Below are 12,502 nucleotides of genomic sequence, written 5' to 3'. Positions count from 1 at the left end.
GAAAGTGTGACGAGTGAGGTGAGAAGGCTGACCTGGCTGTGATGTGGGAGATATGCACAGCGCAGTGCAGCTAACAACTCTGCGGGCCCTGATGTGCCTTCTCTGTATGGCTGCTGATTCCATATACTTCTGTCATGTACCCTTTTATCAATCTCCTCTAAGCTCCTCTTCACAGGCAGCTCTCCCCAGGTCTCTCCCCACTCTCCTCACCCATCTCCAGATCCCTCTGTATCTGCTCTGTCCTTTGATGCAAGGTCGAGCTGCAGCGAACACAGTGCCCAGGTGAGGACACACCATTGACTGACATAATGGTGAGATGCTATTCTCAATATTATTTTCTAGGCCATCCCTTTACCTCCCAATATTTTTGTTCTACTGCTGCTGATGTTTAACAGCTGTTTAGCAACAGTTGGCCAGGCACTGAAAAAATGACTGGCAAATGGGTCTTAAGTGTTTAAACACATTGTACCTAATTTCCAATTATGCCAGATGAAAAATCAAGTGTCAGTCTGCATTTTGCTAATGGATCCCAGTTAATGGTTGCCAGTTAAACAGCAGGAGTATATAAGAGAAATCTGCACTGTGGATCCATGTAAATCCAGAGTAATTTACAGCAATATACCAGATAGTAGAAGTTGGATCTGTACATTTTATCATCAATAGAAACAAGAAATTAAAATGACAATAAAAGTAGCATGGCCAAAAGTACTTTCCTCTCATTTCACTGGTTTTCCATTCACTTCTACACCAATATTAATTGTAAAGAAAAATAATCTTTTCTGATCTAAAAGAAACGAAGATTTGTAAGGCTTGCCAGACACAGTAACTGTATCTGGAATGGATCAAGGACCCTTTGTCTTCAGGGGATTTTTAAAAAACTCACTCCGCTGCAGGTAATTTCATACATTCATAAGGTGCAGAAAAAACACACTGCAAGCAGTGGAGAAAGCAAAAATGTGGATTGACACATGCTGCTTTTGCACTGCATGCAACAACTATACTTCTATTCTGAGGAAGAAAACTTGGGTTTGTTGAAGTTAAGATTGTAAATATCAGTTACAAGTTCTTATGAAAATGCTGTTATCTAAGCATTAGAAAGCCTGGAAATTCAAAGCTAAAGCTACACTTCAGATAACCCACAGCCACCAAACCTTGTCAAGAAAGGAAAGACACGACTAACGTCTCTTACATGGTGTCATTTTTACTAGTTAGCTCTTCATCCAGATCTGGATTGCTGCCCCCTCCCTCTGAATTCCTAATATACAGCACAGGGGAAAGATGGCAGAAATCATGGCAGGAAATTACTTTTTTACCTGGCACTGAAGTTCCCAGCGCAACAAACACTACTGCTGTCACCGAATCCTTCAGGCCAATGGTGCAGCCGAAATGGGATGCCAAGTCCCCGATGAAAGCCGTCAGGAGACCTATCATTAGGATAGAGACGATGAAGCAGGCCCAACCATTCCAGTAGTCCGTCGGGGGGACAAAGGCGAAAAGGACTTTCCAGAAGACAGTCAGAAAGTGCATCACATAATCGAAGCAGGAGGGCAGCTTCTCTTCCCCACATTCGTCATCATCATCATCCTCACCTGGAGAAACAACACCACAGCCTGATTAAACCCAGAGCTGAATGACTGAGTGTCCATGCTCCATCTGTCTAGGTACTTATACAACCCTTAGTACTTTATTGTTTGAGCATCACCCAGACATTAATGGAGTTTATCCTCAACAAACCCCTGTGAAGTAAAGATGTATTATTGTTATTATCCCCAGTTTACAGACGGGGAATTGAGGCTCAGAGATTTTCAAAAGCATCTAAGTAATTTAGGAGAGCAAATCCCACTGACGTCCAATGAGCTCTATGCTCCTAAATTATCTAGGCACTTGTGAAAATGCCATCATATGGCACTCGCCCAAGGTCACACAGGTTGACTGTGGCAGTGGAGAATCAAAGCCTATCTTTTCCAAAGTTGCTAAGGATTTATTATACTGGTGTTTTTTGGATGCAAAACTTAGGACACCGTGAGGGCTGCAGAGCCCTGCCCCCCATTACAACAAGCAACCCTATCATAGAATCCCACACATAAATTTGTCCTGCTCTCTTTTCAGACAATTTAAATGATTTGCCCTCACAACTCCTACCGAGAGGCTGTCTGAGAACCTCACCCCTCTGATGGTTAGAAACCTTCTAATTTCCAGCCTGAATTTGTTAATGGTCAGTTTATCTCCACTTCTTGTGCCAATACTGTCCTTAACTTTAAATAGCTCTTCACCCTTCCTGGTGTTTAACTCTCTGCTCTACTTATAGAGAACAAACATATCCACTCTCAGCATTTTCTTTGCTAGGCTGAACTCTCATAAAATAGGTCCTCCATTCCCCATATCATATAGTAGCTCTTCTCTTCACCTCCTCCACCACTGTAGAGTTGCAACTCCCTCTGGAAGTTGAGGGCTAGGTGGGAAACAAGTTGCTGGTTCACATTTTGGAAGCACCAAATAAATTGCTAGCCAGGACTAGCTTTTTTTCCAAACAGAACAAAGAATATTTGTTGTTAGGAAGAAAACCCGGACATTGAGAATCTGTGATGGCACTTGATTTTGCTCATGGACTAGAGACATTAGGAGCCAGAGCATATTATCACTGAACTGAACATGGCCAAGAGTATAGTGAAAGGGGCTGAGGAAGCTAAAGCTGCTGAAAGGGAAGTTAATAAGAGCACTGTGCTCTGAATAGGGCTGGTGAGCATAGCCACAGCTGAATGACAGCATCTCCAGGGGAGGGGTGGGATGGAAGCAGGTGTATCGTTTGATAATTCTTCCCTTCTGAACCCAAAATCTCCAGAAAAAGAGGAAGGATGTAGGAGGAACAGGTGCAGAGAATGGCTACTAGGATGATCTGAGGAATGGAAATCCTGCCTTACAAGAGAAGACGCAAAGACCTTGGCTTGTTTAGCCTAACCAAAAGAAGGCTGAAGGGAAATATGATTGTTCTTTATAAATACATCAGAGGAATAAATACCTGGGAGGGTGAGGAGTTATTTAAGATCAGCACCAATGTGGACACAAGAACAAATGGATATAAACTGGCCATCAGGAAGTTTAGACTTGAAATTAGATGAAGGTTTCTAACCATCAGGGGAGTGAAGTTCTGGAACAGCCTGCCAAGAGGTGCAGTAGGGGCAAAAAACCTAGCTGGCTTCAAGACTGAGCTTGATATATTTATGGAGGGGATGGTATGTTGGGACAGCTTAATTTGTCAATTGACTGATCTTTGACTATTAGTGGTAAATATGCGCAATGATACATGAAGGGATGTTAGATGGGGTAGGTTCTGAGTTACTACAGAGAATTCTTTCTGGGTGTCTGGCTGGTGAGTCTTGCCCACATGCTCAGGGTTTATCTGATCACCAGAGTTGGGGGGTCAGGAAGGAATTTTCCCGCAGGGCAGATTGGCAAAGGCCCTGGGGTTTTTTCATCTTCCTCTATACTACAGCATGGGGCACAGGTCTCTTGTTGGTAGATTCTCTGTACCTTGAAGTCTTTAAATCATTATCTGAGGACTTCAATAACTCAGTCTTAAATTAGGGGTGTAATACAGGAGTGGGTGGGTGAAGTTCTGTGGCCTGCATTGTGCAGGAGGTCAGACTAGATGATCATAATGGTCCCTTCTGACCTTATAGTCTATGTGTCTATGAGTGAACCTAAACCCTGCTCAGAAACCTTCTTCAAGTTCAGAATTATTAATTTGTATTAGGAGCCAATTATGGCCCAGGACCATTGTGCTAGGTGCTGTACAAACACATTAGCTCCCAGTTGCCCTGCTCTAGACCATTCTGTATTTTATATGCTCTTATCATTTTCCCCTCTTGCTCATCTGTTTTCTGAGGTAACAATTCTAATATTTTCATTCCCCCTTCATCTGAGAGTTTTCCCAGGCCCTTAAGCATTCTTGTTGCTCTTCTGTGAACTACTCTAGTTCTACAATCCTTTTTATGAGATGAGGTGCCCATTACCGCACACAGTACTCCAGATGAGACCACACCTCATCTCACTGATTTATAAAAAGGCTTTATTAGACAATTCTCTGTATTATTCTCCATCACATACTTTCTGAATGTGAACAGAGGGTTAGCTAGTTTGATCACAGCTATGCATTGACCAGAGGTCTCCATTGAGCTGTCTATCAACAATGAACTTCAGTGACTCTGCACTAGGGAGAGGGGTAAAACAGGGTCTAGCCAGGGCCCCCTCCTTCCCCCCAGCAGTCCTCTGGATCCAGAACCAGTTTGGGGGAAATTAAGACCCCCATGTGGCCTTGGTGGAAAAGCTGTAGAAAGAGGAACCAGCTAGAGACTTCAGCGGGTCAGAGCAGGCACAGAATCAGCCAAATCCAGGTCCCCAGGACATTCAGAGAACTTTCTATAGTTTTGACTGGACTTTCTCTGTCCTGTGATGATTGGCTGTTTGCTTCAACCCACCACCTTCCTCCCAGTCTCTTCAGTCCTCCCCTGCTCTGCCCCTGCGATGTCCTCTCGCCCTTCTTTTAGTTATCCACTCCAAACTAACCCCATGACAATACTTTGCCTCTCACTGCCCTGCCATGTGATCTTGGGCAAATCATTTCCTCTTTGTGTGCTTATTCTCTTTAGACTGAAAACTTCTTGGGGCAGAGTCTCTCTCTTGCTATATTTTTTGTACAGCACTTTAGTATAATGAAGCCATGATCTCATTGGGGTGTCTAGGTGCTCCTGTAACACAAATAATAATTTAATATTACTTTGGTCACCTTCCCTATCCTCCACAGGATGTGTCCTTTGCAATCTCTTAAGCATCTGCCACTGAGTTACTGTATGCCTGCTGCAAAGGTGGAAAGGTTCTGTCTGTTGTAAGGGTGTTTTTCATTCTGAGTTGTCAGCTGGTTGTCAGCCCTTGGTAAAGGGCTGATTTGCCTCCTGCCTAACTGGTGTGAATTCTTATGGGTTCTGAACTTCTGCCTGACAGGAAAGCCCCATTGCTGAGCTGATCAGTGAGCTCCAGGATGGGATTTAGTCCAAATGCACAATGCACTGTATCGTGCATCAGCTCTCACATCACATGAACACACAAGAGACCTGAAGAGCAGCACTGTGTAGCCTGAAAGCTTGTCTCTCTCACCACCAGATGCTAGTCGACTAAAACATATTACCTCACCCATCTCGCCTCTCTAACATACAAAGAGACAATCGACAGAACCAATTCCGGCACATTTCCTCCTCTTGATTTCAGTAGCCTACTGTTCATCTAATTTTGCTTTGATTTGCCCAAAGTACTCGTTTAGTGGGATCAGAAACAATGTTTAGCTTACAATATCAACCCAGGCAGGCCGGTTGAGGTTCAGAGCCAGTGTACTTCTCTTCTTCCTAATACTTTAGCTTTCAGAAAGACTTCAGTTTCTACTCTGTCATTGACATCCAAACTCCATGGATTTCCAGGCAGAGCATGCTGGCAGGTCTAAGGGAACCCTACGGACTGGTAACTCGCTGATTTACTCAGGGGATTCTGACAGCATAGCTTGCATTCCTTGCAGACAGACGCTTTCCTCAACATTGGAATTTAATTTCCAAAACCAATAAATGGCTTCCATGAGTCAGAGCTGAACTAACACTAGCCAGGCTTCACTGGGTAAGCAGAGATGCTAAAGGATGCTCTTACGGTGAAGGCAGTGGTGAGGAATGCAGGAGATGTGTATGATTCCCTTCTCTGACACAGACACCCTGTATGACCTTTGGTAAGTCACTTGATCTCGCTTTGCCTCACTTTCCCAGCTGTACAATGGGGATCGTACATGGCACCTTTATCACTTATCTATCTAGACTGTGAGCTCTTTGGGACAGAACTGTCTCTTACTCTGTGTATGTACAGCACCTAGTACATGAAAGCCTCGATCTTGGTCAGGGTTCCTGGGCACTAGCCTAATAGGTGGGAAGTTCATATTTGTGTCAAGTCCATTTCCTCTGGAACATTGACCTAGATTTCCAAAAGCGACTAGTGATCGTGAGTGCCCAACTTGAGACAGCTTAAAGGGACTGTCAGAGAGCAGGGGCTCAAACCTTTTGAAAAATCAGTCCTCTTTCAGGTGCCTCAATTTAGACACCCACAATTCCTGGCCATTTATGAAAATTAAGGCCATTACTTTCTTTTTCTCTTTTTGCTTCCATGGCCCTATGTGTATGTAATTCTATGTACAGTATACAGTATACCTATTCAACGTGCTCCACAAAGACAGAGCAAACAGAGAAGCCCTTGCATATGGTGTGAAGCTCATGTTTCAGCTTGCAAAGGAGAAATAAATGCAGTGCTGACACTTGGCTAAAACACAATGGGAAAAGATGGTGGTATTTATCTCTCTCATCTCCTACATCAGGAGTTGTATAATACACAAGATCACAACTTCTAGGCTGGTCAGAAATTCCTTAAACTGACACTCAAACAACTACCCAAAAGTTTAATAGACTGTGATCATTTCCTAATGAAATCAATAGGAATATTTGCATTGACGTTATTGAGAGCTAGACTGTGCTCTAAATCAAACTGTGCAACAGGGCATTCAAAAGGTGTAGTAAGTGGCAATTAACAATGTGGCTTGTGCTTGAAGAGGTAATTTGCAAAGGTCCTTTAAAGCATTTGTGAGCCAACTTTTCCCTTAGGTGTGTGGCACTAGCAACAGGAGATGCACATGGGCATTCAAGCACATGATCTGACTCAGCATTTTTCTGCAATGCAGTTTGTCTGTTCAACAGAGCTGCAGGCTAATTTCACTTAGGGTACTTCTTCACTGACGGTGGCAAATTTGAAGACCCGCTCAATCGATCCGGAAGTCCATTTGTTAAAACCACCCCCAAGAGGCACTGCGCAGTGAAGATGCCGTGCACAACGGAAGTTAAGTCTACGGGACTTGCCGCCGAATTTTAAAGTAAATGTAGACCAGACCTCAGATTTTAAAATACTATGCACTGCCTTCAGTTATAAAGAATGCAGGCAGAGCAGCAGATGTCTTAGGAATAAGTTCTTCCAGGACATTAGAAAACAAAGTTGACTCCTGCAATAAGGGCCCATTGAAGCCAGTGATGACACTCAGGTTGACTTGGTGAATGATCAGATCCTATCTAGTCAAATATACCTCATTTAAAGGAACTATGTGCACTAGCCCCTATGTTCTCACAAGCACCTTTTATCCAGAAAGTCAGGAGAATGGTCTCTTCGTTGTTAGAAAGGCTATAAATGTTGTAATAATGGTGTGCAATGTTCTTAAGCCCTCATTGCTTGCCTGTGTGAGCATTTCCCTTTTCACATTTCTTTATGCCACGGTGGCACTTCCTTTGTGTTTAATTGAGAAGTAAAATGTATAAAGACTGCTGCAAGGAGAATAGAATGATCTTGCTGTGTGTTATGTATTTATTTGTAAGCGTCAACTAAACACAACAAAAGAATTACTGGGAGCCATGTCTGGGTTAGTATTTGTTCTGTTGCCACACATAACAAAAGCAGCATTTTAGTGCAAAGTACAAGTGTAACGATGCCAGACTGAGACTTTGGCTGCCCAAAACAGTGTTTTCGTCCAAGGATTCTGAAGGAAAAAGCTTACGCTGGAAAACCCAAACACCTCCCCAACGAACTAGCGTACCTTCCAGAAAAGGGATATAGATTACATTTTTCAAAATTTTTTGGCAAGTCGAAAAATTGAAAAAATTTCAAGTAGAAATTAAACTACACAAAATGTTTTGACGTTGCCAAAATGAAACAGTCCGTTCTGTTTCAACCTCAAATTTTTTGTTTTGCTTCACAGGAATTTTGAGGGAAAAAGCAAGGGACAGGAGAAGATACACAAACTGCAAGAGGAGATTCAGCCGAGTGGCTAGGGCACCCATAGAGGAGACCCACGTCCAAGTCCTTGCTCCTAGACTATTTAATTACTTCAGTTGAAGCTGTTCCATTCTTCATGAGGGAGTGAGAAAGCCTCTGCTCGGACCATCCCATAGCCTAGTGGCTAGGACTCTGCCCTACAATGTGGGAGACATAAATCCTTTCTCAATATCAAGCAGACGGGATAACTGAAGCCTGGTCTCCCACATGCCAAGTGAGTGCCCTAATGCTTATATGTAGGCTGGCAGGATTCTCTTTACATCGATAGATGTCAATAACTATCACTTTCAGCTGTCACACTAACATTGATGGATAAAATATCCATCAGTAACATAGAATAGAATCATAGAAGATTAGGGTTGGAAGGGACCTCAGGAGGTCATCTAGTCCAACCCCCTGCTCAAAGCAGGACTAACCTCAGTTAAATAATCCCAGCGAGGGTTTTGTCAAGCCGCAGCTTCAAAACCTCTAAAGATGGAGATTCCACCACCTCCCTGGGTAACCCATTCCAGTGCTTCACCACCTTCCTAGTGAAAAACTTTTTCCTAATGTCCAACCTAGATCTCCCCCCCTGCAACTTGAGACTGTTGCTCCTTGTTCTGTCATCTGCCACCACTGAGAACAGCCTAGCTCCATCCTCCCTGGAACCCCCTTTCAGGTAGTTAAAGGCTGCTATCAAATCCCCCCTCATTCTTCTCTTCTGCAGGCTAAACAAGCCTAGTTCCCTCAGCCTCTCCTCATACGTCTTGTGCTCCAGCCCCCTAATAATTTTTGTTGCCCTCCGCTGGACTCTCTCCAACGTCTCCACATCCTTTTTGTGGTGGGGGGCCCAAAACTGGACACAATACTCCAAATGCAGCCTCGCCAATGCTGAATAGAGGGGAATGATCACTTCCTGCGATCTGCTTAAAGAACAATGTTTAATATGGTAGAAATAGATAATAGGAAGCTTGATTTTATTACTCTGGTAGACAACAAAAGAAACTCCAAACAAATCCTGCTGATATTGGGGTGGAGGTGGGGAATTAATTTAAGTCTGAATCTTGTGCAGTCTTAGCTCATCCCACAAAGACTGGCCTGGCTAGACACATCTTTGCTGGCATTTTAATTTTGCAACAGGCATTTTTAAGCATCTACAGAGTTGTGTGGTAGTGGAGCTGTCACAGAGTTAAAATCTTTAGGGAGATGATGAAACAGATTTTTAAAAATGAATCTGAGTGCAGTTGTCATAATATTGGTCTGGATCTGTCTATCATTTTGTGGAGGGTTAATAATGAATCTCTCTAGAAGAGCTAGGGTAGATCTTGCTAGGATGCGTAGAGAACCCTATGCACCCACTCTGGGATGTTAGGCCAAAAGAGTATGAGGCATCTTTGCTGCAAGAGAAACTTTCCAACCCTAAAAATAAAATAATAATAAATAATAAAATTGTAACATTTTGCTCTTTAGTCACCCATATGATGTAGCTCAATCACAAGGTATGCTGGAGTGACTGACTGGGAGAAGCTTTCTATAGTTTTTGTTATACAGAAAGTCAGACAAGATTATCACAGTTGTCACTTTTGGCCTTAAAACTTCATGACTCGTATTAACTTTTCTGAGTCTAATAAGCATGCCACTAGATAGAGCTGGCCTACATATTCTTAATAAATTATTTCCAAGCTTTGTGCCTAGCTGTGGCATCTGGCATACAACTGCAGTACTGCCAACCCCAAGTGTAAAGAAATAAAGAAAAAACCAAGAATCAAGCCCCGAAAACATGAAATTTAATATAAAACAAAAAAATAACAATACAGTTGGGGTTATTAATTTCTTTCTGGGTTTCAAGCCTTTATGGGGTGCTAAGGTCACAGCTTCAAGATTTTCTCTCCAGTCACGAGGGCTAGAGTATTATTTTTTTTTAAATAAAAGCTGAGATTCTCCCAGTGATCACAGGACTCCAAAAGCTGGGGCTTTAAGAAACACACCAAATATTGCCAGAATCATGATAGTATGGAAGGTCTTGGAAAAAAATTTCAAAGAGAAAGTAGTTAAAGACATTGAGGTTAACGGTAATTGGGATAAAATACAACATGGCTTCACAAAAGGTAGATCGTGCCAGACCAACCTGATCTTTTTTGAGAAGATAACAGATTTTTTAGACAAAGGGAATGCAGTGGATCTAATTTACCTAGATTTCAGTAAGGCATTTGATACGGATCCACATAGGGAATTATTAGTTACATTGGAAAAGATGGGGATTAATATGAAAATTGAAAGGTGGATAAGGAACTGGTTAAAGGGGGGACTACAACGGGTCATACTGAAAGGTGAACTGTCAGGCTGGAGGGAGGTTACTAGTGGAGTTCCTCAGGGATCGGTTTGGGACCAATTTTATTTAACCTTTTTATTACTAACCTCGGTACAAAAAGTGGGTATATTCTAATAAAGTTTGCAGATGGTACAAAGTTGAAAGGTATTCCCAATACAGAGAAGGATCAGGATATCATATGGGAAGATCTGGATGACCTTGTAAACTGGAGTAATAGAAATAGGATGAAATTTAATAGTGGAAAGTGCAGGGTCATGCGTTTAGGGACTAGTAACACGAATTTCTGCAATAAGGTAGGAAGGCATCAGTTGGAAGTGACAGAGGAGGAGAAGGACCTGGGCATGTTGGTTGATCACAGGATGACTATGAACCGCCAATGTGATATTGCCATGAAAAAAGCTAATGCGGTCCTAGGATGCATCAGACGAGGTATTTCCATTAGAGATAGGGAGATGTAGTACCATTATACAAGGAGCTGGTGAGACCTCATCTGGAATACTAGTCCCCCATGATTTCAAACTGGAACAGGTGCAGAGAAGGGCTACTAGGATGATCCGCAGAATGGAAAACCTGCCTTATGAGAGGAGACTCAAAGAGCTTGGCTTGTTTAGCCTAACCAAAGGAAGGTTGAGAGGAGATATGATTGCTCTCTATAAATACATCAGAGGGATAAATACTAGGGGGGGAAAGGAATTATTTAAGTTCAGCGCCAGTGTGGACACAAGAACTAATGCATATAAACTGACCATCAGGAAGTTTAGACCTGAAATTAGACAAAGGTTTCTAACCATCAGAGGAGTGAAGTTCTGGAACAGCCTTCCAAGCAGAGCAGTGGGGGCAAAAATCCTCGCTGGCTTCAAAACTGAGCTTGATAAATTTATGGAGGGGATGGTATGATGAGACAGCCCAGTTTGGCAATTGACTGATCTTTGACTACTGGTTGTAGGTACACCAGTGGCCTGTGATGGGATGGGTTCTGAGTTATTACAACCAATTATTTCTTGGGTTTCTGGCTGGTGAGTTTTGCCCACATGCTCAGGGTTTAACTGATTGCCATATTTGGGATCAGGAGAGAATTTTCACCCAGGGCAGATTAGCAAAGGTTCTGGGTTTTTTTTGCCTTCCTCTGTAGCATGGGGCATAGCTCACCTGCTGGTGGACTCTCTGTACCTTAAAGTCTTTAAACCATGATTTAAGGACTTTAATAACTCAGTCATAGGTTAGGGGTTTATTACAGGAATGGTTGGGTGAGGTTCTGTGGCCTGCATTGTGCAGGTCAGACTAGATGATCATATATGATCATGTCCCTTCTGACCTTAGAGTCTATGAATCTATAAAAATCACAAGATACTCAATGTCTGCTCCCCACCCCAATTTCAGAAGCCAATGCAAGGTTTTAAGGGGGAAGTCTCACCCACCTATGTGTAGGGGGACTCTGTTGGGAACAGACAGTCACATCTCCCTTCTTCTACCACCCCTAATGTATACTAACAGGAATAAGCCCCATCCTTCTGTTAGGCTACCACAGAAGAATCCCTAGGAATGCCTCCTGGCACTGTCAGGGACAGCAGCAGGATCTGAGCAGCAGAGAGGCCGTGGGGAGCAGCCAAGAGGAATGCCCACAAATAGCGTGGCTGGAGGGGCACACACTAGCAAACAGCCGTGCTCCCAGGGTCTGTAGCGAAGGTAAAGGAGGCGGCACACATGCCCCATCCCTAAGGTGGGAAAACCGCCTTTCAAAGGGCTGCATCAGCTGAGTTTGATGTAATGGGGTGATGAGAGAAGGGGGGGCCATACACAATTTGAAACCGGCCCTCCGATTTTTTAATCTGCAGACAGGGCCATCCTGCGGACTGTCCTTGCGGGAGGATGGGCCTTTGTGCTGCTTAGGGCAAATGGGCAATTCTCTCCTTGCAACCCTGAACTGCAAATGGACTATTTTTCTAATAGAAAGGAAGACCAGGGCAATCTTGGGGGTCATGCCCCCTTCAAGCTAGTTTGACTGCCGTGAGGCTGTTTCCAGGTTCCCCCCTCTGAAATGCTGGGATTGGCATGGCTTTTATGATGTCTTCCTGTGGCTGCAGTATACAGGTGACAAGATCAGGGTGCTTTAGATTCACTGTGGGGTCAGGGCAGGTACTTTTCTGACATTGAGAAGGGTAGCCATGGTGACATCACAGTGATGGGTCATCTCACTGGCATTCTTCCCTGTCTGTTTAATAGAATGAACTGTGTTTCTTTACCTTTGGGCCTTTCGCTGACAAACTACCGAGAATTGTATCAGACTCT

General features: G+C 43.4%; 1 protein-coding gene across 5 annotated transcripts in view; it reads right to left on the bottom strand.

Annotated features, from left to right (window-relative positions):
- SLC8A1 (solute carrier family 8 member A1) overlaps window positions 1-12,502 on the bottom strand; it is a 329,809-nt gene that overhangs the window by 19,852 nt on the left and 297,455 nt on the right. For all 5 annotated transcript variants that reach the window (XM_067532902.1, XM_067532906.1, XM_067532905.1 and 2 more), the window contains one exon: window positions 1,314-1,589. In XM_067532902.1, the coding sequence (XP_067389003.1) occupies window positions 1,314-1,589 (276 nt within the window). The remainder of the gene's footprint in view (window positions 1-1,313; window positions 1,590-12,502) is intronic.

The sequence above is a fragment of the Emydura macquarii genome, unplaced genomic scaffold (assembly GCF_026122565.2).
Source record: "Emydura macquarii macquarii isolate MOO-44397 ecotype Brisbane River unplaced genomic scaffold, CSIRO-AGI_Emac_v2 contig_3305, whole genome shotgun sequence".
NCBI lineage: Eukaryota > Metazoa > Chordata > Testudines > Chelidae > Emydura > Emydura macquarii.
The sequence above is the reverse complement of the archived record's forward strand: the minus strand, read 5'-3'. Positions and strand labels throughout refer to the sequence as shown.